Source organism: Aulostomus chinensis, chromosome 20, assembly GCF_037954235.1.
Source record: "Aulostomus chinensis isolate RoL2024-O1b breed Wild chromosome 20, RoL_Achi_v1.0, whole genome shotgun sequence".
NCBI lineage: Eukaryota > Metazoa > Chordata > Actinopteri > Syngnathiformes > Aulostomidae > Aulostomus > Aulostomus chinensis.
The window spans coordinates 21,901,639-21,928,676 of NC_141339.1; the positions used below are offsets into that span (position 1 = coordinate 21,901,639).

General features: G+C 45.7%; 2 protein-coding genes across 3 annotated transcripts in view; one reads left to right on the plus strand and one right to left on the minus strand.

The window, feature by feature from the left end:
- Positions 1–689: 689 nt before the first annotated feature.
- Positions 690–1,927, plus strand: LOC147243256 (uncharacterized). The gene is made up of 5 exons (XM_086190280.1): positions 690–768; positions 847–902; positions 974–1,264; positions 1,333–1,813; positions 1,878–1,927. The coding sequence occupies exons 1-5, from the start codon at positions 743–745 to the stop codon at positions 1,882–1,884; spliced, it is 861 nt and encodes a 286-aa protein (XP_086046406.1). The 5' UTR covers positions 690–742; the 3' UTR covers positions 1,885–1,927.
- Positions 1,928–10,676: 8,749 nt separating this feature from the next.
- The window catches only part of bcl11bb (BCL11 transcription factor B b), a 35,173-nt gene continuing 18,811 nt past the window's right edge, over positions 10,677–27,038 (minus strand). For both annotated transcript variants that reach the window (XM_086189269.1, XM_086189267.1), the window contains exon 3: positions 10,677–15,686. In XM_086189269.1, the coding sequence (XP_086045395.1) occupies positions 13,621–15,686 (2,066 nt within the window). In that variant the 3' untranslated portion in view covers positions 10,677–13,620. The remainder of the gene's footprint in view (positions 15,687–27,038) is intronic.

Sequence of the window (27,038 nt, forward strand, 5' to 3'; positions counted from 1 at the left end):
AGTGTCCCCATGGCTGTGTAATCTCTGATCACTGTCATAAACTCTCTCTCTCTCTCTCTCTCTCTCTCTCTCTCTCTCTCTCACTAGCTGCACACAAAAGTACACACTGAGCTATTCTTAAAGGTGATATGTAACTCTTACAACTGTGGTGATGGGAATTTTATGGATGAAGAGGGGCTGTCAAAAGTATGGTAACACTGTTAAACTTCGGAGTTTATATGTGTGAAACCATGACTGGTGTTATCCAGAAGAGACACTGAGATTCAGCTACATTTCCAACTATATAGTTGGTGTATGTGGAATGGACATGCAGACATGCGTTTCTATGCCTGTTCAATTTGTTCACAATGCAGCTCTGACCACCAATGAATTTGGTTTGGCTGATGAGATCTCAGACTGCCCTCAGTGCCTCATCTTCACCCCTTCTTTCATGCTGTCGTACACTATCCCATTGCAATCAATAACCCAAAATGCATTTTAAAGCCAAGTGTGACTGGGGTCTATAGCAACCAGTTTGCCAAAAAGTGTCAGCAAAAAAAAAAAAAAAAAAGAGAGAGAGAGAGAGACAACTGTGACATCAGTGACAAGAATGTTAGGATTGTTGGCTCCATCCTCTGTGGGACTCGTTATCCAGCAGCTGTGGGTCATTAACTCATCATGGTCTGATTGGTCAAGGCGGGTCACTGGCAACATTTAAAATCCTTTCACAGGCCTACAGAGTCACATCATTTCCTCATTCACCATGGTGTCTGGTTGGGTCTCCTCTGGGTCAGTAAAGTGTTTTTGGTTTTTAAAGCTTCTTCAGTAGTAACTTACGTGTTTGTTTGTTTTTTTTATTCCAAACAGAGCTTTGCTTCTTGTGCTGCTGACTGGTACAAGTTACAGCTACCCTGCTAAGAAAGGTAACTGTATGTCTATGGAAGGCTCTTTTAAAGCTAAACCTAAATTTCTCCTTTGTTCTACTTGGGTCCAGGTTCCAGTTCTTCCTACCAAGGGGGTTATGGTGCAGACCCTGGTTCTGCTGGCTTTAACTATGGAGGGTCCTCAGGGAGTGGCTTTGGTCCTGCAGGAGGGTCCCTGGGTGGTGGCTTTACTCTTGCAGGAGCGTCCTCAGGTAGCAGTCTTGCAGCTTCTAGTTACAACCCAGGCAGTACGCATGGAGCACCAGCAGGCACCTCATACAGCCCACACTATCATGGAGCCTTTGCTGGTGTCACTGGAGGCTTGGCACAGCCAGGTTTTGGCCAGTCTGCTTTTAACCAAGGTAACTGCAACAGTTATAAGTTTTCTTAAACTATAGCCAGATTACCCCCCCTCTATTTGTATCCCTAGAAACCGCCTGGGCAGTGTCTCCCCCATCTCTGGGTTCTGCAGAGGAAGGTGAAGCCAGTGGCCTTTCCCCTGGAGGACCTGGCAACGTGAGCCCACCTATGCCCCCGCAATTTCAGGGAGGTGAACTGTATCACAAGGACATGATCTACGAGAGGGGAGACTCTGAATCGGAGACTGAAGAGCAGGGTTACCAGGCGCAACCTTCTGGTGCTGGAGGAATCGTAGCTGTGTCCCCAGCCTTCACCAGCGTACCTTACCCACCCATCCCAGGTCCGGGATATCCTCACTACGACTACATGTTCCTGACCGGCCAGTACCCTCCCGGCACATACTCCGACTACACCAGCAGCTATGAGGAAGGGAGAGACCACTGGTATGATGACCACTACATGCGGCACTACTACCAGCCAGTTGCTGCCAGTCCTCAGCAGGCTGCAGTCCCACAATTTGCTTCCAAGAAAACGCCTCAACAGACCAGCAGGTAACTATGAACCAGGAAAGATTGCTCTCTAAAAGTGCTTATTTAACACACTTTACCATTTCAGGTATTGAGACATGACTCGGAAACACCTTGAATAAAATCTTTAAAATTTGATCTGTCTTGAGGGAATGGCTTGTGTCAAAAGCAGCAGTATAAATGCAGTCAGTCCCCAGTGGACAACTAAACAAATGATTTGGTGATCTTGTCCTCAGTCATCACTTAACTGCAGATAAAGTGAACACTGAATTTTAGGCCTGTCAACTTAGACTGAAGATCAGTTTGGCTGGCCTGTGTTTAAAAACATGCTCAAGTGTCAAGCAAGACCTGGCATTAGAAGCACTTGGTTAAAAGGAACAGTTGTTTTCCCCCCCCCCCCCCAACCCCATGGGAGATTCTTAAAATGTAGCCAAAAACTGCCAAAGGTCACGATTTATCCAGTAAAAGTTTTAAACACTTTTTTTTTAATCCAATTGTATATAAATTGTAACCTTACCCTCTCCTCCCTACCTTGATATTGCTGCTCAGTGAACCAGAATGCAGGAGGAAGTACTTGAGCTTTTCAAATCCAACTACCTCATCTCAAGCATCAAAAAGATGTATGCCACTTATCCATCTTGTGATGCATTTAATAAAAGCAATACATCTGGTGGGGGATGTCTGGGACTTCAGGTGCTTTTATACATCCATGTCGTTGTGATCTATAGGTTTGCCTGAGTCAAGCATGGTAATCAATACCCAATCTGATACAGTGACATTGATGTCATTAATGGAGTGTGGGCATCCTAATTCATATTACAAATCGCCTTTGAAAGACTCTCCATTGACCTTTAATTAGAAGCAGCTGTTAATCACCTTTATGACTCTCCTCAGTGGCACCATAATGGTTTCTGCACCGAAGCCAAAACCGCCTGTTCCATCTTAAGAACAGCCACATCAGCAGGGTGTGTTTACTGGCTGTTTATGTATAACACAACACTTCTGAATATTTAAAACTACTTCATGAGTTTCTTTTCATAAATGGAGAGATCAAGGGAATTACTCAGTTTCCCGTGTGTCTTCATCTCTAATGGTAACTTAAATCCTCCTTTCTAATGGTCTTTTCAGGCACGGGGTCAAACCATGACCCACAGGAGAGATGTGGCAATTACCTCTAGTAAGGTGCCCACTTCGCACACCTGTCACAACACAGATGAACCCATCACAAAAGACCAGAGGAGAGGGACAAAAAGATGAGGCAGTTCTCCCTCTGTGACCCTTCAGCTTTCACAGTCTCCCCTCTTTTCCAGCTCAACTCGTAAGACATAAAAGGGTCAGTCCCCAGACAGCTCGGTCCTTTACCTCTACCTCGCACACTTACTTCCAACATAAACCCAGTTAGTATGTTCTCCTTCGGTAGCCACCGAGCATCCATGGCGGCCTGAGTAAGTGGAGCAAAACCATCCCTCTCGTCCATTTGTTAGATCAGTTCATGGTTTTGTTTCCTCGCTTAAACAGAATTATCCACATACGATCTTCACTATCAAGCGACAATGTTATGGTTTTACTATTTCCAGGACAGGACGACCCACTTGGTGTTGGTTCAAATGCGTGTCTCACCTGTCAATCATAGTCGCTCACTCTGGGGTTTTTTATTGTTTGCCAAGGTGAGAAACTCTTGGCTGAGCTGCAATCACAGACTGAAAATAGAACCCAGGTAAAGACACTCCAGCCAGTGTTGAATTGGACATAGTCCCACTTGGCCCAGTTGTCCTTCCTCCAAGCTACCCCCCTGCTAGCAAACATTGCTGAAAGCCCAACCTGCCTGAATATGCTGACGTTATCACAAAGTTGGGTCAAGATTTGCAGGCCGAGGCAGTATGGAGGTTCTAATACCAACACTGACAAACTGGTGGTTCCCTTCTTGGTTTAACATACAGCGAGTCATTGAACCAGTGGTGAAAGATGAGCAGCACATAAAAGATCCTCATTGATCTACAACATCACTTGTTGTATATCTGGGCAGTTTTTCACATTCATTCCTGGCTTGTGTAGCTTTCATTGTCCACTTCCTCCAACAGGACCAAGACGGTATACTGGGCCAGGATGCGGTGCAGAGTGAGCTGTGGGGGACAAACGTGCTTGGGCATGGTAGGGATCCCCAAGTGTGAGTTACTGTCGGGGATCGTGTTTCACTCCTGCGGATGAGGGTGACGTTCTTCCAGGTTTCGCTTTCACTCAAAGTGTGCGGAAACAGAGTTGCATTGTGGAGTCAAGGGTGTTAATGTTAATCAACATTGATTAACCCTGATGTTAATCAAGTCTTTAGGTGCGCTTCAGCGGTCGAGCAGCAGCAAATGCAACACTGCAACACTGCAGGATGACCCAGCCGGGTCACCGCAGAACAGTCCGTTTAAGTTTGTTCATCGTGTTTAAGGCAAAACATCTGCTCAAAACCAGCAACTGCCATAGCTCGGGGCATCCATTTTTAATGTTTTAAAAAGTTTCCTGCTTGTTAGAAAGGGATTTGATATTTGTATGCTCACTGAGAACAATATGGCTAAGTACCAGTAAGAAGCAAGAGTTTGTCAGCAACCAACTATCTGGCATTCAGAACACTCTGTGGACAAAGTTGTCCGATGTCTCTGATTAGACCTGAAATCTGCATGACCCACAACTCTAGCCAAACTTTAAATACTACAGCCCTGATCAATCTAATTACATACTGCTCTTGGTTTTCATTGACCCCCTAAATGTAAGCAGGCTAGTGTGCCTGACTGTTTCTTGTTCTAATTAAAGCAGTTAAATGCTGTAGAAATGCTTGAAAAATGTTATGAATTACTTTTTTCAAACCCTAGACCCCTCCGCCAATTATGTATGAAAGTTGACTCCTCGTTTTAAAACATAACTCTGCACCCACATCCACATCAAGACCCGAACTGTGGCCTGTTTTATATCTTGGCTTTTGTGAAAGATTTGTCTATTTTTATTATACACAATGTTAATCAAATTATCTATATGGAGCATTCTGATATGTATTCTACGGTGCATATAATTTCAGTTTGTGTGCTTAAAAACATATCACATTAAACACACAGAGGAGAAAAAAAGTATATACATACTGCCATATGTTGCAATTTGGCATCTGGCATCCTGCTGCACCAGTTGATGTGAAGGTGGTATCTGGTTCGACTTAACCATGTGGCAAAAACCAGCCTTAACAAACACATATTTCAGATGTCTGGCTGTAAAACCAGATAAAAAAAAAAAAAAAAAAAGCTGCTGCAATATGCGGAAATGATTTGCTTATAAAATTCATAGATATTGAGTGTTTTATGACTCCCTCTTAAGATAATGACACAGAAATAAAACCCCATGGGGAAAAGATCTAAGTTTTATTTACAGTCATTCACATCAATATGATGTCTTTTGATGAGATTTGGCTATTTATTGTCAAATTTACGCATTTATCTGTCTAACCTCACACACTCCATTTGACGAGCACAAAGCACAGCAAATCCTTTATTCTCAGCAGAGATTCCTCACATTTGAATACCTTTGTGGAAGCGAGACCGTATCATTAAGTACACCGCAGAAATAGAGGAGGCATCAGATCCCATTACCATGTACAACTGCTTAATTCTTGGCTTTTTTTCTTTCTTTTTTTTTTTTTGGAAGAATATGCAGGATGTGTACAGACCAGTGTTAAAATCTACCCCCAGCTATTGCAAACGGCCAAATTGCCTTGTGATTAACACACAGTAAAAGAATGCGATGGCTTAAAAGAGCAGCAGGAAAAGCTGCCCAGTGAAAGATGGGTGCATGGCGCACTCTATAATTAAGCCAGTCTGCACTTGATGAAAGTAGATCACACTGGCGGGCCACAGCTTCACAGCCAGTTTGTTTTTATGACATAATTACAGTCCAAATCAAATGAGAAGATTTAATATTGCACTGCGATGAGCATGTGTCCAATGTCAACAATGACACTGACCCCCCTGAGGCAAAGTGGCAGTGTTGGTGGAGGTGTGTGTGTGTGTGTGTGTGGGTGTGGGTGTCAGGGACGCTTCCCCACCACAGTAGCTACCTGCCTGTGTCTGGGCCCACCTGGGAGGTCTGATACCAATGGAATTATACTGACGGTGGAGGTTCGGAGAGAAAGAAAGTCTATGGAAATGAGGGAGGGAAGGAGCAAAGGAGGAGGTGGGAGGGAAAGTTTATCTGGGAGGGATCATTCAAGTGGAGGCAGGGGAGGGAGAGGAAACTGAGAAATGGAAATAGATACAAGTGAAGCTACGACAGAGCGGGTGATGACGAGACTGAAAGAGAAGGAGCAGCCTTAAATATGCAGACAGTGAGGGTGTGGCTGGAGAGCAAAGATAAACGTTTTGCTTGACTCCGTCTCCATGGCGAGGTGTTTAGGAAGGCTTGTGCAGTCACGACCCAGCGAGTTGTTTTAGCGATGAAGACGGCATCAACTGATGGCGAATCAGTGTGAATCACATCAGTTGTCTCCCAGCCGTGCCTCTGTGCGCTTCACGCTTCCATCCCACTGGTTGCAACGTAGGAGAATTAAAAGAATAGAAGAAGCCCTGATGTCTAATTGTCAAACAGCGGATTCTACTTTTCCTGTACTTAAGAAACCATCTGAATATAAGGGAGGCAATTATAGTAACCAAAAGTTGTCATTTCAGTTTTGAAATGTGTGCAGAATTGATGCTTGACGACATGGTTGTACCGTAAATGACCAAAACCTCCCACTGAGTGGCTTTAGTGTTTTTCCTCCCTCCGAAAAAATCCGTATTTCCTGTCCTTTAGTTACACACTCAACATGACCACAGAGTCTTTGTTCCTGTGGGTCAGATTCTCCCAGAAGAGAGAATCTTCCCAAACCACAGCTGTTGAGTGACCACACTCGACCACACTCGCTCTCTGTCTCCTGACCGCCATTTGAAATTAGTCTTCCTGCTCTTCTTCCATCCTTCCCTCCCTCCACCCTTTCCCTTCTTCCCTCCTCTTTTTCACCCGGTTCCCAAGAACAGGCAGCTGGGCTGGATTTACTCTGGTTGCTGTGTCGCAGGGCGAAGCCCAGTCAGCTCGTTGGGCGGGCAGCGTCATTTGACAGAGAACTGGTCAGGGCCGGCAGATTAGTAACTGGATATCTACCGAGGGGCCGTTGGGGCCTGAGCCCTGTGATCCAGTGGAAAGCAGGATCTCTGTGGTGGTAGTGTGGCTCGGTGTTGCCCAGGACGTGAACCACAGTCCCTGCTGACACCCTGTTCCCCGAGGACATGGTTTTACTCCAAACCATGATTTCCCATCTCCCTCTGTGCGACTCTCTGTCTGTGACTACAGGGCCTCTGCCCAGTGCTTCATGGTGACTAACATCCAGCACCTCCTCGCCACCAGCACTGGAAGCCACTTTTCTCCCACCATGCTGGGTACATTGAGCGCGCGCACACACACACACACACACACACACACACACACACACACACACACACACACACACACACACACACACACACACACACACAGGAGGGTGCCTAAACATGCTTAAAAAGAAACTTTTAACCTCATGTCACTTGTGAACTGCGCATGATTGGCTGGTGGTGGAGAAGTGGCCGGAATGGGCCTGTGACTACACATTTGTGTGGCCTCTGATTATGGAGAGCCATTAAAAGAAATAGACAGTTCAGCATGGGAGAGACTGTCCCGGCAAGAAAAAAAAAAACAAGCAGATAAGATGGAGAGGAAAGAGCTGGAAATGACCTGGGCTGGCGCTTACGGGTTAGAAGTGATGGTAGCCACAGATGATGTCAATACGTCCAGCAGAATGGTCCGTACGAGGAGGTGTCGGAGAGCTGGGTCCCATCCTGCTAGCCGCGGGTCCAGACAGCTTTTTTTGATTGACGTGGCAGCAGGAGACGGCGGTTTGTTTTCTGTTTTCCACCACGAGTCAAGACAGTGTTTTAAAAACCATGATTGTCCCCTAACCTTAACAAAAGTGCTTATTTGAAGCCAAAAACTGATGTTTCTCGAAGTGTTTTTGAGCCTAAACCTAACAAGACCTTAACCAGGTTGTTCGCACGTCATAAAACATGATTGTTTTTCAGTTCTGATTTATAATGTACACACAAAGGAAACATATAAGAGCCGGATGACTTCTAGCTATGGGAATGATTCTGCCAAAATAAATTGTAGCTCTTAACAAGATGTTTGAGGTTGTGATATGATTTGCAAATTTGCAAGAAAAATACACTCAAACATGTCATTTTGATGGGAAAAACATGTGGAATGGCATACAAATTGCATCTTGCGTGTTTTTAAATAGATAAATGCTAAGCAAGAACTAAACTGAGAGGAGAAAAGCATTTGACCTCGTGAGCTGTAATCTTTTTTTTTGTACCTTTTTTATAATCATTAAAAACATCTGCAGCCACTAACAATCTGCAGAAACTCATGCTTGTCCAATTGTTGTGTCAGTAGTTATGCCATTGCTCGGATAAGAGTTGTGGGAATGTGACATCTTCTCGGCGTGCACATTTCTGCTGACCAGAAGACGAGAATCATCAACATGGCACCCAGATGTCAGCCTTCAGGCGCAAACACACACACACACACACACGCAATCCAATCGTTCCTGCAAACCCTCCAAACATCGTTTGGCGCTGCTTGTTTGATTATTTTTAGAATATTTCTGACAAGGCTATTATATTTTTTTGCTGATTCATGCATGATACTGAGACACTAGGATACTTCATGGATCGTTGTGTGTGGCAAGAGCTGGCGCGCATTGAGAATTCCTCCCGATTCGACTTTCTCACACAAACCCGCCCTCTTTTCTTTCTTTACTTGTCCATCTCCACTCTGTTGTTGTGTCGTGAACCTTTGAGTTCACACAAACACACACACACGGTTGTTCTTTATGTGCGCTGCTTCTGTTATGGTATCCAATCGCCCGGAGGCTCAAGCAAGGACGGGCTTGACTGAAGTTGGCCTGATGTCAAGAAACACCTGATGGTCCCCTCACTCTTGCCAGAGCTCAACTTTGAGGCATGAGACTGCTTCAGAAATCAAACCTGTGACTCATGTTCACAGCTATGTTGTTTTCAGACAAGGGGTGTGTGCTAGTACTCATCTATGAAGTATATTAGGCAAGAAGTACCAGTACAGCTTCGCAATGCCAAGTAGTATTCGTCACTTTTATGACGATTCAGACTCTAAAACTCATCTGGGTCCCATCTAGCCTCAGGAGAACATTTGGCAGAATGTGTGCAAGCTAGCAGGATTCTTCAGTAACAGTGTGTTCGGTGTTTCATCAATTTCAACCGTAGAAGCAGCAACTTTTAGCGCGGCCTGTGATTTTGCATGTCTGTTATTGTAACGTATTACTCCGTGTCAGCTTGACAAAAGTTGTTGTGATAACATGGAATTACTGGTTGACAACATCTCAACCACACAAACACACACATACAAAAAAAAAAAAAAGTTAACATGAAAAGTCATGTTCAACTTAACCCGTCTGGGCGCTCGGCCCACTGCGCTCCCGTGAGGTGCTTCTTTTTAATAAAGGAAGGAATCTGTTACATGTGTCCAACCGCTTATCTGTTCTTCTTCAAACTGCAAAGGATTTCTAATGAAGAGCAGCGTCTTCTTGGAGCTAATAAGGATTAGCCGTTCTCAGGAAACATCTCAAGAGATAAACGGCCAGTGGTGACTGATCGGTGTGTGGCGCTCGTCTACTGGACGGACGATTTTTGACTCATAAAAACATTGGAAAGGAAATCTTTGGTTGCGCGCAACAGTTTCGCACATAAATCACCTCCAATGCAGCCTGCCTGCCTTCAAAATAAAAGCAGCAATACTCTGTCATTACCACCCACTCCCTTGTACAATGCCATTACTGTTGCTCGCTGCATTATCGGACCGCTGTTGTCTGGAGCAAGCTATGAATGAATGTGTTGCTTTTTGAGTGATCAAATATTTACTGCCGCAGTGGTCGGCACTGTCGCCTCACAGCAAGAAAGCTCCGGGTTCAAGCCCCGGCTGGAGCACGGGGTCTTTCTGTGTGAGTCTGCCTGTTCTCCCTGTTCCTGCTGGGTTCTCTCTGGTACTCCAGCTTCCTCCACAGTCCAAAGACATCAAGAGGGGACCAGGTTAATCCAGACTCTAAATTGACCGTAGGCGTGGCTGGGAGAGCCAATGGTTGTCTGTCTCTATGTGTTGGTCCTGCCATGGACTGGTGACCCCTCCAGGGTGAACCCCTGGGATAGGCTCCAGCCCTCGCAACCCTTAACAGGATAAGTGGAAGAAAATGGATGGAAAAAAAAAGAATGCTTTCATACATCATCAGTGCTTGAGACACCTCAGCCACCTGTGTCACATGACTACATTCATGTAGGGCAACTATGTCCCAGGATGATATCGAGTTGCCACGATGATCAAAACCAGTTGTATTTACACAGGGAAGGTGCCGCAGTGTCCTTGAGCAAGACCCTGAACCCCTGATGGCTCCCAATGAGCTGCTTGGTGTGTTTGTTGCATGGCAGCTTCCTCCATCAGTGTGCGTGCAAGTGTGTGTGAATGAGACAATCAGCTGACAATGCAACCGGAATCCAACCTGCTCAACTTTCAGAAAGTTTCTGATTCCATGTGATTTTGTTTGTAGGACAGAAAAGTGCAAATACGAATCTCCCTGTTTTCCAGATTATGATGTTATAACAAAAATAAGGGTGTATTTTTGCTCAGTCAGTTTCTAAATTAATTGATATTTGTTGTTTGCTCATAGATGTGGTGTAGATTATAAGGTGTGGTGGACTCACTGACAGCAAGGAAGATGAAATAACCAGAATTAAAAGTTGCTTCAATCATAGAGCAATTGCAACATTTATTGAAGTGTTGGCTTTCTTGTATTGATTTTTCAACACATTACAAAAATACATATATGTTCAAAACAGCAGATGTGTACTGTTCTGAAATCACTTTTTTTTTTTTCCACAATGATGCACTCCTCCCAAAAAGAACAAGGAAACTATTTTGTACAAAGAGCGTTAAGTGAAAGTCGTGAAAAGTGAAATATGAAAATGCATTTTAAAATTACAGTTGTGAGTGCCGTCACAAGACCTTCAACCAACCAGGAGGAAAAAACAACAGAAAAACATGATGTCCATAAATGTCTCATAAATTTGGAAAAGCATTCCCACACAAACCGTACGATTCCCCTGCTGAAGGTTCTTCCTTTAATCTCAGGCTTCTTTTTTTATTCAGTTTTACATCCACATAAGGACATAGCTTAACCAAACCAACAACAGGAAACTCATTAAAAATAAAAATAAAAATAAAAATAGGAAGTAGAGACAGATACTCAGTTATGGCATCACTCTTGTTAGGAAGAAAAAAAAAATAATAACCTGGCATGAATCTGTAATATTACATTTCTAAAAATGTCTTCAAATACAGTGAACAAGTACAGAAACATATTAATGAAGATAAAATCCCTCCACCAGCATAATCATACAAAACTGCTATGGCGTTCAAAAAACATCGGAGAAAACAATACTTTATTATCATTTTTAGACACTTACACATTTATGTATTTCATTTATGGCACACTTCAACACTGTAAACATATTGTAAGACTGAATGTGTGATTTTTATCTGGTTTGTGATACATTTCATAGCTGTATGGCTCATTTGGGCCTCGATCTGGAACAATTCACTGTGCGTGTCAACTTGTGTAAGCGAGCTTAACGTAGCTTTTCAGCCAATTTGACCGTTTTATTCCTTAACAACTGGAGAAATCAAAAACTCGTAAAGAGAGGGATTCGCATTGAAGGCATTCCTATAAAAAAAAAATGGTGCTTATGACATTAGGAAAAAAAAAAAGGTCGAACTGTAAAGTGAGGATGATTTTTTTTCTTTTTTTTTTGACCATTCAGAACTGCAGGACTAAAATGAAAGATGTCGTCTAAATCTCCCTTCATGTGGCTTCGCTGTCTCCTTCCCTCTCGCTCCGTCTCACTCTGATGGTCCGTTATAAGATGTGGCCAGTCAATGTGCATTTGGGTACAAAAAAAAAACCACACATTTCATATGCTTCCAATTTCATTTGACTGACTCCTCTCCCTGGTCAAGGTCTTGCTCCCTCTCCCTCCATTTCTTTCTACTTTATTTCTCAGTCCCAATCTTTGATTTTTTTACTATGAGAATAGCCCTTTCTCAAGGTCACGCTGCCACCCCCTTAGTGCAGCTGTGCTCAAAATTATCATAACTCATATAGCCTCTTTTTTTTGTACCAGATTCATTTCAGAATGAACGATGCAGAAAATAAAAGCCGTAATCCCCAAAAGTCACGAACATGCACACTGTCTCAAAATCTGTTACTGGGAGTTAAACCCGTATCACTTTGTGCGGCGAATGAACAGGGCTTCCTTTTAAAAGCCGCTCTAATGCATGAATCTGAGCTAGTGAACTGTGAAAAGACGCCGTCGGAGAGAGGCTTAGAGCGCACTGCAGGGAGACGAACACACACGCACGCTAACACATATTGATATGAATTTCATTTGGAACCATTTCACAGGTCCTAAGGGGGACGCAGGAAGTCACCCTGGGTCAGAGAGAGTTGTCACGCCAGGCTTGAGAGGGAGATAAAGAATGATTCGGAACGTGTTACAATTGTTGAAGTAGTTTTAGTTGAACAAACTGACTTTGAGTGAGCACACGTGGGACGGGGGAGTGATAATCTTGTAGCTCTGACGTCATGTATGCTAGTTACACTTACTGTCGTATATACGGAGGATGATGCAAGCAGCTGGTCTTCTGATTGTAAAGTTTTAGGCCATCTCTCATGTACAGTCGGGGCTAGTTTAACATATATATATTAAAAAAAAAGAATATATTTACAAACCATAAACAGGACTGTTCTCCTCACATTTATCACAAGTAGTCTTAACTTATTTAACATATTAAATATGGTGGTTTAATCCTACACTGGGAATGTACTGAGCATCAGTTAAGGGAATATCCATCAAGTGCAACCTTTATTTACGTCCTGACTGTAGCAAGGACAGCAATACAGTAACTGTATTTTGAAATTATTCACAAGCCAATATTTAAAAAGACAAATTCCCAGAATAAATTAAAAGCAACTCATCAGGTTTATAAGATAATGTTGGATTTTTTAAATCCAGCATGATGTTTTATTGTCAGGCTGACATTCAGTGCTTTAGGCCTATATGAGAGGGAATGGATTGTAGTCCGCTGCTGCAGTAAATATAGAAAACATTACTTTTAAAAGCTAACCGCTTCACACTATTTTACTGATAATAAGCTTCCTCAAAGGAAATAAAAATTGTTTTAAGGGTGACTTCTTTCCAGTTATCGCATTTTTAGAAAAGAAAAAAAAAAAGGTTTTAGCACATTTCAAAACTAACTCCATATGAAACCCCACAAAGATGTATCTGCACATGCCAAATATCATTACAAAAATCCAATAAATACAGAAATTATTGCACAGTAGAAAGGCTCCATGGATTCCTAACTGATAAAATCCTCAGACGGTTTGCCAAGAAACACCAAGATGGGCGTTTCAGACAAGTTCTCATTAAAGTTTCCCTTTTGTTTATATTCTCAGGTGTCTGTGACAAGGAAAAAAAAAAGATTAACATCAATCAGTCTTAATTTTTTTTTTTTTTTTTTTAAGAGAGAGATTATCCAGCTTTGCCCCACAGCTGAAGAAGTAGTCATAGGGAGTCGGTGTGTGTGCATGTGTGTGTGTGTGTGTGTGTGTTTGCTTGTGTACACTGGCTGTATAACTCAGAGTTGCTGGCTTAACCTCTGTCCGCTTGCTCCAGTTTGACCTCGCTGGCCATCAAATGTTCGCCATGCCACTTCTTCATGTGTTTCTCCAGCGTGCTGTAGACACTGAAGGGCATGTGGCAGATGTCGCAGCGGTACACCTCCTTCCCAAATTGCCCGTGGGTCTTCATGTGGCGCGTCAGCTTGGAGCTCTGGGCGCAGGCGTAGCTGCACAGGTCACACTTGTAGGGCCGTTCCCCTGTATGACTGCGTCGGTGCACCGTCAGGTTGCTGCAGTTCTTGAACACCTTGCCGCAATACTCACAGGTGTCATTCCTCCTCTCCTTGGAACTCGGGGGTCTGCCAGGTCCAGGTCCCCGCATGAGGTGAGGGGTGCTGCTGCCACTGCGTCCTGAAGCGCTCCCTCCTTCCATCAGCTCCCCAGGTGGAGTGGAGAATCTGAGGCTACCCGTCTCAGAGGAGGAGTGCTCAGAGGAGGTGGCAAACGGGGAGTGGCGCGAGTCGGTGAATCCCAAGAAGGGTTCTCTGATGAAGTGGCGTGAAGCAGCGTAGCCGGCTAGGAGCTGAGAGTAGACATTTTCCGGGGAGATAAGCGGAATAGTCGGGGGAATCTCCAGCTGTTCCTTCTCGATCTTGATCCTCTTGTTGTTGGAGGGGCTCGGGCTGGTGATGGGGGTGGGCCGACGCTGGAACAGCCCAGGGAAGGATTCTGCTTCAGATACGCTGATCCTGCCGTTCATCATGGGCCTCTGCTCGTCCTGCTCGTCCTGCTGTCTGTCCTGCTCCCTGTCAGTCTGTCTGTCCCTGTCTGTGTCTCCCCTCTCTCCTCCGTCTCCGTTGGGCTGCCTCTCCAGGCTTCTCTTGTTAGGGTTAAGTCTAAGGTGATTGTCAAGATGGTTGTAGGGGTGCATGATGCCCACCCCACCACTGTCACTGACTCTGTCCCCGCTCAGGTGCTTCTCCTGGGGAGACTGTCTGGGACCATTGTCCCTGTTCTGGTTGAACTCCTGAGAGTCCTCACTTAAGTTGGAGTCCGGCCGACTTCCATTCCTCAACTCCTCCTCTTCCTCTTCTTCCTCTTCTTCCTCTTCCTCCTCTTCCTCCTCCTCCTCCTCATTGTCCATCCCAATACCTCTTGCATTTCCTTCCCTGCTCTTTTCTTCACCTTCGCCTCCCTCTCCTCTATTTCCCTGTTCTGGGGAGCCACCCATGGACCCAGACTTGTTGTGCATATGTGTCTTCATGTGCCTCTTCAGCTTGCTGGCCTGGGAACAGGCGTGGTCACATAGATGACACTTGTATGGCCTCTCACCTGTGTGACTGCGCCGGTGGACAATCAGGTTGCTCTGGAACTTGAATATCTTGCCACAGAACTCGCACGATTTGGCTTTTCCAGGGGCTTGGTTCTGACCCTGGGTGTCGGGAGGGCTAGAGGAACCGTGTGCCCCCTGTGAGGTGGGTGGCTGTGGGGCATAGGTGAGAAAGGCTGGGGGCTTGGAGCCAGGCTGGAAGAGTGTGGGACTTAGGAGGCGATGCATGGGTGGCACGCGGTTGGGTGAAAGAGGAGGTGTGGGTCCCCCGTTGTTGGTCGTGTTGCCTGCTAATTCCCTCAGACGTCGGGAGAAGTCCATGGAAGGAGGCTCCATGGGGGTCATCCGCATCACCCTCTCAAAGGCACTGGGGTGCTGGGACAGCAGCCCCATCTCCTCTGGGCCCAAGCGCTCTAAAGGGGGTCTAGGAGGAGGAGGAGGGCTGACAAAGGGTGGCGTCGCAGGCAGCCGGGTCTCCATGAACCCTGGGGGTGGGGGATGTTCCCTGAGTAGGGGTGCAGCCATGCGGAGGAGGTGGAATGGATTGTTGGTGTCACCCAGAAAAGTGGGGAGAGGCGAGCGGGGCAGGGCATCGGCACCCGGGGGTGGCGGGAGAGCCATGCGGGGAGTGAGGGAACAGTTAGCCGGGTGGTTGTCCAGGTATATGCGGATGCCATGAATGTGCTGGGCATGCTGAAGCAGGAACCAGGCGCTGGTGAAGGTCTGCTTACAGCTAGTGCAGATGTAGCTGGATGGCTCATCTTTATCTGCGGGTCAAAGAGAGAAACCAATCAGTCCAATGAATTGTATTATTTTTGTTCCATTAATTGATTTTTTTTTTTAAACGCACACACTCAAAACATAAAAGCACATAAAAATCACAAACCGACATGTGACTCTAATGTAGAGAGATAAATGTTCCTGTGAGACTTAATCCACCAAAAACATACTTATATAAGCTTTCTTTGTGCATTTGTGTACTAAGGCATGCGCGTGTTTGTGTGCGTGCATGCGTGCGTGCGTGCGTGTGTGTGTGTGTGAGTGTATGTGTGTGTCTACAGGCTAATGCAGATGGCAGGTACTGCCCTCAGGCCACGACACATTATGCTAATGTTAATGTCAGCTTGGCTTTAATATACAGATCCATCTCGTCTACTCTGTCATTTCCATATGGAGACAGGGGAGGCAGCCTTGCAAAAAACACCACACCATTGGAGGAGAAAGAAAATGGAAGAGCGGGGGGGGGGGGTACTGATGAGGGGTGTTTGAGAGATGTGGCATTAGAGAGGATGGGAGGCACGCGAGAGGAATGACAGCAAAGGTGATGGAGATGATGTGTAAACAGCAAAGATCTTTCAGGTTTTCACACAACATCCACATGAAGCAGAGCTCTGTGTCACTGGTGTAATAACAAGTACAGTAAAGCGATAAGTTGGGGCTGCACACACAAACTGTGTGTCACTCATTGACAAATTGCCCATTTAAATGGCGTGGCTTAATAAGGCCGAATGAATCGATCAGTCACAGCAGCACGGCAGTGTCAGCCGGCTTATAAAAAGAGTCTGGATTCATCTAATTCAACACAGACCAGCAGTGAAGCAGCATTTCTGCACTTGTGTTTGCTTGAAAGGCATCTGACTCTACTTTATCATCAGCGGCTACCGCTACGGGGGTCCCAGACCTTGGAGCCCAGAGGGGGAGAACAAAGACTGAGAAGTTACTCTTGTCCAAAGTCTTGTGTTGTCAAGAAAAAGAACCCTTTAAGAAGTCTGACTGCTTGAAAAGCTGGCTATTGTCATGAAATGTAACACACACACACACACACACACACAAACTCACACACTTGTACCATGCAGAACAGATGAGCAAAAGCTGATGTTGGATCAGTGTCTAGTACAGGAAGCTGATTTGGCGGTGTGATTGGTTTGGCTTTCCCCAGGGGAGACGGGGTCAGAAAAAGTTAATGAGGGGCTCATTTACTGATTCTGTCTGTTTTTCTCTGCTATTAGTGGGGATCTGTTGCAGGCGTCACTCCCACTGTTTGTGTGGGGTGGGAAACGACCTGACTTCTGCTACTAACATGTGCGAGCTTGTGTACGTGCGTGGACGTGAGTGTGAACGTAGTTTTCTGCTTGTGTGTGGATGTATGTGCCTATGCACGTGTGTGTGTGTGTGTGTGTGTGTGTGTGTGTGTGTGTGTGTGTGTGTGTGTGTGTGTGTGTGTAGGGCGAGTGGCGGGCTGCCTGCCTGTGTTTAGTTTGGCTGGGCTTCACACAGCCGCTTGGCAGCAGAGAGCTGGACAGCTTAACAGCTTGGACAGGGAGAAGAGAGTGAGTGAGGGGAGGAGGAGGAGGAGGAGGAGGAGTAGAGGGGGTAAGAGGAGTGGATGTGGAGGGACTTTAAGGACCAGACGTGATTGAGGGTGCGTGCGCGCGCACACACACACAGACAAACACACACACACACACACACACACACACACACATTCAGAGGCTATTTACATGTCCCTGGGGACTGAGATGGGTCTATAGACTAGGGAGCTGTATAATCTAATCAACAAACATGGATCAATATGAAATTAAGATGTGAGATTGGAGAGTGGGATTGATGATCTCTCTCGATTTTGGTTGTTATCAGTTATCTACATTTTAGTGGGCACACACGCAAACTACCCAATCAAATATAACAACCCCAACACCCACACACCCACACACACAAACGCACACACACACACACGCAACCTTCCACCCCTCCACCACAACAGCATTCTCATCTTGTCATATCTTACACAGCCGTGCCATATGCTGTTAAAGGAAGCGTAGCAGCTAATAGAGTGGCAGCTGATGGCTGCTGCCTAATGACGGCCAAAGACAAATTTCATCAACTTCCCAAACAAGCAAGCAGAAGGGGGGGGGGGGGGGTGCTTGGAGAGGGGAATAGAAAAGAACCTGGAATAACAAATGAGAGAAGAGTGAGAGGGGTGCAACAACCAACAAGCAGGAGGCCGGATGTTGAGGACAGATGTCTCACACCGCAGTCCCTCTCATGGCGGCTACATGCCGTTTCTGAGAAAAGCTTTAGCAAAAATGACGGTTCTTGATTGACAGTTCTTTCAGGCCATCACAGTCACCTCTAGCCACGTTCCTTTGTAGTTTACCCTTGTGTGTGTCCTTCAGATGTGGTTTTTCATAGGAGCCATGATAGGTTTCTCCCTCACATGTACTGCACTACATCACCTAAGATGCAATGTCACGCAACTGCCAGTTATCCGTCACATGACAATGCAAATGACGAGTGCATCCAACCAAGCTGGAAAGAAAATAAATACGATGTTTGCGCCAAACATACAAACAAACATATGAACCGCCTGGAATTTTGGTTCGGACAAAACCTGCAGAAATACAATGAAAAAGAGTCAGCTGATGATCAGCCGACTGACAAGGACAACAGAAAAGACAAACTGAATTTCCAAACATTTTATAACAACGTGTTTGAAAAGGAGTAGAGAGGGAGTGTCACTCACTATCAAACCAATAAATACATCCAAACATAGTTTCTTTTTCTATGGGCCTTCTTTGCAGATTGTAACACAAATTGTGATTTTACTGTACTACAGTATTGTATCACGTTACTCATAGTACTCGTGATCCCCACTGTCCCTGGAGGTGGTAACATGGCACACACACACACTTACAGGCCTGCTCAAAAACATCAACATTTCAAATTCAGCTGCCACATTTATAGTAGTTAAAGAACTTTTTTTATCTTTAGAGACAATCAAGACCATTTTAATCATCCTCAATCTTTTTTGATTTGTGGAAATTATCCTGCAACCCCACATCTGTATCTTATGACCCCTCTAGGGGATCCCAACCCTCATGTTGGGAACCACTGCATTACACCGGTGGGTTGTTCCATAACACCTACAGACAGGGCAGTACTACCAAAGGCTGCTGGCTGGACGCATCTGTTTAGAAAGGTACCACCATCTCCTCCCGCTAGAGGAGGGTTAGCGTTGTCTGCACTCGCTGCTCCAGCCAATAAAAGCCTTCATTAGAAAACCACGGTGGGCCGTGTCATGCAGCAGTTTGTGGTAATTACTGAGGTCTGCTGGACTGGCAGGCAGGGGCCCCCTCCACTGATGACCACCAAGGTCAACTAGCAGTTAGCATAGTTATCTTCTCCACTCGACACTGATGCTGGACCTGATGGTCCAATTTACCTCTGACAGTGACACATCGAACACACACACACACACACACACACACACACACACACACACACACACACACACACACACACACACATACACACAGATGACGGATGGGACTGAGATGAGAAGGAGATATTCGGGAACATATGAAACCCTGACGTTAACTCTTCTATCAGGCTTCGTTGGGCCCAGGTGTCCACGCAGGTAAACTTTCCCATGAAAGAGAGCAACAACAAAACAAGAGCTGAGGGCCAGCAGCCCTGGAGGAAGTTATTAAAACATTGGCACATGCGTGAGCTGAGGTGGGCCTGTAATAATGCTCTCCTTCTCCCCTGTTTTTTTTTTTTTTTTTTCCCCAAAAACCACCGGGCCAATTAAACCAGTCTTCAGGGACTAAGATCTGAGCTTTACATCAGATTTTATTCCTTCCAGATTGCCTTTTATAGCCATTATTTTGCCTTAAAAAGTACAAACAAAATGCCAGTGAATGAAGCAGAGCCACGGTATTGACTGTTCGCATATGGCCGGCATAGAAAAATTGGTGTGAGCGTGGGGAGGGAGGGTGGCGGGTTGGGGGATTGTGGTGGTGGTGTGTGTGTGTGTGTGTGGGGGGGGGGGGGGTGAAGTAGACATCAGGCGTATGGTGCAGACATGTGGATTTGTGTTTAATTTAGGAATTCACAAATGCAGTCCCTCCTGCCTAAGTTTGATTTTGTAGCATGAGCCCCCTCCATTCCTTTATCAGATGCTGTAATCTGGAGGGATTTATAATAAGACCGCAGAAAAATAACAAAAATACACTAGCGAGGCTTCAACAAGACGAGCAAACTGCTGGAGCTTCTCTGCTGACAGCGAGTGGATGGTAATGAATGTCCACTGATGTCAAATCAACTCTGCAAGACTTGCAAGAAAAAGTCCTAATTGACAATAATGTGCGTGCGTGTGTGTGTGTGTGTGTGTGTGTGTGTGTACTGCAGCATTCCTGGGGTTCAGGTTTGCTGTGCTGCTCCAACATTCCATCAAGGGCCACAGAACGCCACGGCGACAGATTTACATACAGAACAAAGCCGCCCGCAGGCTAGGCCACTGGGACTCAAACCTGTCCCTGCAGCCCCTCCTCTCCTCGACACTCTTTGTGCACACACATGCACACTCCCACCAACACACACACGTGCGAGAGCAAGCCCTGGGAGTACGCGTGTGTGCACCTGTCAGGGGTTAGCTGACACCTCTCCTGCTGGCAAAGCAGCTCCTCATTAGCATGGCTGTGATCTAGGGGTCCCCAGGGGTCCCAACCTCCACACCTCACCCCCTGCCCACCCCTTACACCTCTGCACCTCTCCTCCTTCTCACATCTCCCATCCGTCCCTCCTTCTTCTCCTCCTCCTCCTCCTTCTTCCGTGCTCCACTCCACTCTGCTCTGATGGCTTGTTTGTCATGAAGGGGGCTAATCAGGAGACACGGGGGCCACGCAGATCAAACGTGCATGGTTGTGTGTGTGTGTGTGTGTGAGTGAGTGTGTGCGTTTCACGGGGAGCTTGGACGCTAAACTGCAGCCCTGGCGAGCAGCGGCTGACTGTCACACAGACATAGAGAAAGAATAAGAGGCAGAAAGAAGGAGAGAGACTGTGGAGGGTGGCAGTAGCAGGCAGGGGGTAAGGCTCTCACACAGTGTGACTGGCTCCACGCTAACTCAAACCAGCTTCAGCCAGCTAACCTTATACATCTGTGTGTGTGTGTGTGTGTGTGTGTGTGTGTGTGTGTGTGTTCAGCTAATATGACCAGCTGAAATGCCTGACAGCAAGATAGAGGATTTAAAGAAACAGTGTTCTTGAAAGAATGTTTTCGAAAAATTTTATTGAATGGAACGCCACACACACGCGCGCACACACACACACACACACACACACACACACACACAGGCTGAGATTAGTATCATATACTAATTCATGTCCTTTATTATAGGACATAAATTCACGTGGCTGAACACGACTGATACTGACATGAAAAGACATATTTGAAAGCACCAGCGTTTCCAAGGAACCTTGTGTGATCCTGGTTTCTTAAGGCTCATCTTTATAGGACAGGCACTGTCCCCCACGTACGAGCCTCTATGTAACGTCCAGGCATGACGGGAGGCCGCTCACATTCAGCTCTCACAGGGCGAACAATACGGTGGGTAATTTGCATTGAAAATACGAGCTGTCCCCAGGTAAAGGACAACCATGCCTACTGCGTCGCCTCCACAATAGCGTGACGCGCACCTCTCTAGACATGTAACTGGAAGCCACGATGATCGCATCTGCTGCATTTCCACCCCCACACCGCCTCCTTCTCAGGTCTCCGCTCCTTTTTTAGCGTAGCGGCTCTTTTAGTCACGTAACTTTTATTTAGCATTCATTTGCTCTAACTCCAAAGCCGCCATTGTTTAAAGTGCATGAAGAAACTTCTCCTGTGTTGTCATGAGGTCCTATGAACTTTATGAATCCTACGGGCAGAGGACTTGCAAGACAGATGCCCTCTAGTGGTCATAATAATCACAACCAGAGCAAAGCAGGAGGTCAGGTAACGGACGTGCGTGAGAGGTTGTGCAGGGAGGAGTGTGGGTGATGGATGGGTCAATAACACACTAGCAATAAATTCCTCTGTTCAACTTAACCTTAACTTAGGAGCTTATTTGAGCTCAAGCAGTGACTTCCCCCTCAGCTGACCTCAACCGTAGCGTTTAGATATCGTGAAACATCATCGTGTTTAACCACAGATAACCTCATGGGTTGTGACAACAGGTTCTAAGAACTGAACGTTTGGGTTGGAGAACTTGTTGTTTTTGTCCGTTTTCATCCTTTTCTCTCAGGTCGACACTAAGCACCTGTACAAGATATCTAGGTGCTCCACCCTGACCCCCATGCCTCCTGGGATGCGGGTCAAATGAACAATGAAAGGGATCAGGTATCTCCAGCAACTTGATCTTACGCACACGCACACACACACACACACACACACACACATTGAGCAAGTCCAGCAGTACAACAATACGTGAGTAAACTAGACTCTCATGTAGCACAACCGAGGGGGGACATTACATTCCCATGAGACCAGCTATCCCAGCCAGGGCATGGGGGTGGGGGGGTGCACCATGGAAAAACCGGCAAGACCTCTCTGCCAGTTAAGAGCTATGACTTTTGGCTCGGTTTCTGGGACAAAGGGAAGAAAAAGTGAGCGATATAGAAGGGGGAAAAAAAAAGAGAATGAAAAGAAAAAGGGAGCTCCATAAAGTGCATTAGCTAAGCTCTTTGTGGCATTTCTCTAAGCCTGACTCATCGCCGTCAGCTCCTAACTGGTCCCAGTGCCTGCCTGCCCGCCCGCCTGCCTGCTCCCATGCACTGCTTCATGCATAGACTGTTTTGGGGGGATGCACTCACATGTGGGGTCTGCTGTCTGTCATGTGATGCTGAAAAATGGATGACACTCAGGCATGCTTGTAGATGTGAGACGATGTAAAAGAGAGAGAGAGAGAGAGGGATCAGCAAGATGGAGGAGAGGATGAATGAAGGCGGGAGGAAAGTGGAGAAAAACTGCTGTCAGAATGAGAAATTGCATCGCCAGCTGTGGCGCCGTCGACTGTGTTTACCTGTAACTGTGGGGCATGTTCTAAGCTAGCGGTGGATATGTTGCAAAAAAGGAACCGCGCGTTTGTTGTGTTTCGATCAACCGGTACGGAGCAGAGAATATCGGTTACGCGATGCCACCAGAAGATGGCGGTATAAGCAACGTTACGTGTGGCTGTGAAAGAGTAGAAGAAGATTGCGAGCACTGGCAAAAAAACAAAGAGGGGTCTTCAGGTTTTAACTTCGGTTGGACGTGTACTAATTGTAAAAGTACCAGCTAGTATCGTGGTACTGTCCCGGTTTGAAAATATCTGTGAAGACCAGAGGATTTGCGGCGTCACAGCAAATCAGAGACTCTCCATCTCCATTTTTGCACATTTACTCTTCTTCAGAAAAGGTAAAAACCCCTTTGAATGAGTCGTTAACAAACCACCCATCGACTCTCACGTGACGCAGGCGGCGTCCCCAAAAAAATTGCCTGGCAGAGCGATGGTAGGGAAGCATGCTGCCATGAATAAGAAATCCACCGGTCGCGGCTGAAAATTTGAACAGGTGATGTCATCAAAAGAACCCCCCCCCCCCCTTAAAAAAAAAAAGCTGCTTTGACAATGAAATGGAGACTGACTTTATGGACTCACACAATGTTTGTTTGAGATTTTACATCCAAATGAGCTTCAGTTATACCCCTGGGGGACTCTCCGTTTGTCCACACACTCCTCACTGGCAGCACATTGGAAATTGACTTTGACATGTGTGTGACAATTCTGCTGTATGGCTTTATTACTTTTCTTATTGGATCAATCATTTGACACAAACAGTGGTGGGAATGTACCGTGTTGTTCTCCACAAGTGTGTGTGTGTGTGAGGAAATGTGGCTTTGTGAAGAATGTCAGCTCAACTAAATTAAATAAAACAGAGGACACCGACACACAGTTCTTATCTTATTATCTTAACTTGTAATAAGTAAATGTCCTTCTGTAAATTCCCCTGCAGTTGTGTGTTCTCCTCATGCATTCCCTCATCTGCATGAGTGACAGAGTGTCAGAGGTTTCCATTTAAGTGATGAATGCGTTTTAAGAGAAACGTCCTACAAAGCGTAAACGGGACGTAACCGTAGGCTCAGCAGAGCTGCTAGAGCGGCGTTTCACCTTTAGCTCAGGTGACTGACCAGCTGTTTCCTCTCTCGTCTTTTCCAGACACTCCAAAAGCAGCAGCAACTTGTCCGGTACCGGCTGGCGCTTCAGAACAACTCGTCCAGCTGAAGGTAGCACCACAATCCACTGATTCTTCTTCTTCTACTCCGTCACAGCTACAACTTTGCATAATATACCGCCACCTTCTGGCTGCATAACGAAGCATAACTGATCCACAATACACATTTCCTTCACTGGCAACATAGACACGGTTTCCTACGAATTCACTTCGCAACTGAACGGAAATACAACTTACGATTCACGTTCCGTGATGAACCCACGACCCGAAACACCAACAAAAAGGCTGCACGTCTGACATTTGTAAAAATTTTTGTTTTTTTTTTAATCTCATTGATAAAATCCCCCAGGTTTTTGTTGGAGGTTTGCGATGCTTCAAAATGTTCATTAAACTACGTCGTTGGAAACAGAACCAGAAAGGAACACGGGATGTGAATCTAAAAAAAAACAACAAAAAAAACGGAGGGGGGGAGGTAATGATGCTTTCATGACTCCTTCTGTGATTGTTTATACTGTTCTGTACGCATATGTTAGGTGTGTGTGCGTCCTCGTCTACCATTCTGTGACGGGGTGCTATTTTCTTCCAGCAGTAGTAATGGTCCCCAGCTGGCTCTGCCCATTGGAGCCAAGCAGCCAGTCCCACTTAACTAGCAGCCCACAGGAAAATACCATCCCAGCCCCGGACGCAGCACACAGGCCTTTCCAACCCAATCAGCCTGTTATAAAACTTGCCCCTCACATGCTTCAGTCGTGGCGTAGCGTCCTAGTGACTGCGGAGGGGCAGCTGGAGTCTTCTTAACATTCAGCCTCCAAAACGCCACGATTTCAGTCGGCTTCATTCAGGCAGCGTGTCGGCTGCGAGTGGGTACAGTGCTTTTTAGTCCAACACAAAGCAGAAGCTGCGAGCATCAGAGGAACCAGCACACAAAGGAGTGTTGCATCATTTGACACCAATTTGCGAGCTATCTAATTAGTGTTAGCTTAGTAACCGAAATAACAAAAGAGGGAGTGATGGAAATAAAAATGGAAAAATGTAGCTGTTGCTCAATCTGGAGTGATTTTGAAAAGCAGGATGTGGGTATTTGAAGCACTTTTAATTGTTAAAGCTGAAAGGATTCGGTGATTCCTCAATTAAAAGCCTGACAGGGCGTTGATCAACAACAACATAATTAATCACTCACATCATTTTTAAAGCAAAGCGGCCTGAAAACAAACTGGTCGCTGAATACCTTTTGGTGTCTGCTGATCTGATTATATATTTGATGGTAACTTTTTTTTCGCTATTTCTGACATTTCATTTGTCAAAGTCAGTTGGCTGCAATTGCAATTTAATTGATCATGAAGCATTTAAAAAGATTTAGTCCTAAACTTCCCTTTGTAAACCCGCCACTGGGTTGTGACTGAGCCACAACAATCAAACTCCATGGGAGGAAAGTGAATCGCCAACTCTTTTTTTTTTTTTTTTTTTTTACAAAATTGATCAATAATTTCTGTCAAATGTCAAAAACGACACGTAGCTTCTGCTGCTTTTTTTTTGTAATTTATGACAAAAAAAATGGAGAGTTTTGGATTGACAAAAAAAAAAACAACATTTGAAAACGTGACTTCAGGCTCAAGGATTTGTTGACGAGCAATTTTCATACATTTTTTTGGACATTTTCTCGACTTAACAATTCACCGATCATCATTAAAAAAATAAATAAATTTAAAAAAGTCCTTAGCTGCAGCCCTGTTCATGACCCACGAGTGGGCTGCAGGAGATTTGAGTCGCCAAATAAATTTGCAGGATATCTCCTGTAGTATTTGGAGGTTTCTATCTACAGCGCACATGTGCTCTCAATAAGGTTAGCATAAAACAAAGATGTGATTTATCAAACATGGCTAGTTTATCTCCTCGAGATCAAATAGATTAATGCTGGAATGGAAGCAAAAATGTTCAAGATTGTACGTTTAAGCACAAATTCACTCCTCCAATCTCCTCGCGATGAGGCCCAGTCCAGTTGCTGTGTTTTTGTCTATTTCTTGTCAGAAGAAGAAGAGCGTCATCGGGACGCGAGTCTGGGTGTAAGCTGAGGCGAAAAACATTTTAGACAATTAAAAAGAACATTACTGCCATTGCTTGCTACTTTCCCACAGATACACTATCTGTAAACTAGTAATGAAAATGTAAAACACAGTCAGAACTAGCAGGCAGGCCAGATAAGACCTCGCTGTCGCTCCCTCCATCTCTTTCATGTCTGAGGTCCTGGTGTGATCCAGCCAACGCCGACGGCGCATTATAAGCATTGCAACGGTCGTGTCTTCAGGTGAATTCTGTTCTCTCGGCCCTGACATATTCTCAGGTGTGTCAAACCCTCAACCTACACACCCAACACATATTTAGAAGTGACGTGTGTGTGTGTATGTGTGTGTGTGTGTGTGTGTGTGTGTGTGTGTGTGTGTGTGTGTAAGAGAGAGAGAGAGACAGAGAGAGCGAGTAAGAGAGGGAGAGAATATGTGTGTGATGGCGTTACGTTTGGCCCCGGGCCGCCCTTGTGGCCTCCCTCTCTCTCTTTCTCGCTCTCTTGCTCGTTCTCTCTCTCTCTCACGCACACACACACACACACACACACAAACACTCTCTCTCTCTCTCTCTCTCTCTCTCTCTCTCTCTCTCTCTCTCTCATTTCTTTCTTTCTCATTATCTCTCTGTCTTTCTGGCTGTTATCACGCTGATACATTTCCTGCTCCTGGCACGGCTCCTGCATAGCTTATGGTTAAAGAAAGCTTTCATCTATCCAGTGCCTTAAGGACACACACACACACACACACTCTTACCCCCCCCCCCCACCACCACCACCACCACCACTATCCCACCCCTCCACCCCCTCACCACACACACACACACACACACACACACACATATGAACGTTGGTACGGGCCAGCGCTGCCCCGCCAGACCACAGGCCCAGACAAGCTCCGCTGGCACCAATCACCCTGATAACATCTTAGGCTTTATTTCATTTTGGCTTGCTCTGTTCTGCTCTGGGAAAGACAGACACAGCGAGGAGGGATTTTTGGAAATGTATGAATTATGCCAGTGTACAG

What these genes read in the sequence shown, in the direction of transcription:
- LOC147243256 (XM_086190280.1), top strand. Translation starts at nt 743, where the DNA reads ATGGTGTCTGGTTGGGTCTCCTCTGG. An exon ending in CAGCTACCCTGCTAAGAAAG is followed by an intron (nt 903 to 973) that starts GTAACTGTATGT and finishes ACTTGGGTCCAG; the next exon opens with GTTCCAGTTCTTCCTACCAA. An exon ending in CCAGTCTGCTTTTAACCAAG is followed by an intron (nt 1,265 to 1,332) that starts GTAACTGCAACA and finishes TTGTATCCCTAG; the next exon opens with AAACCGCCTGGGCAGTGTCT.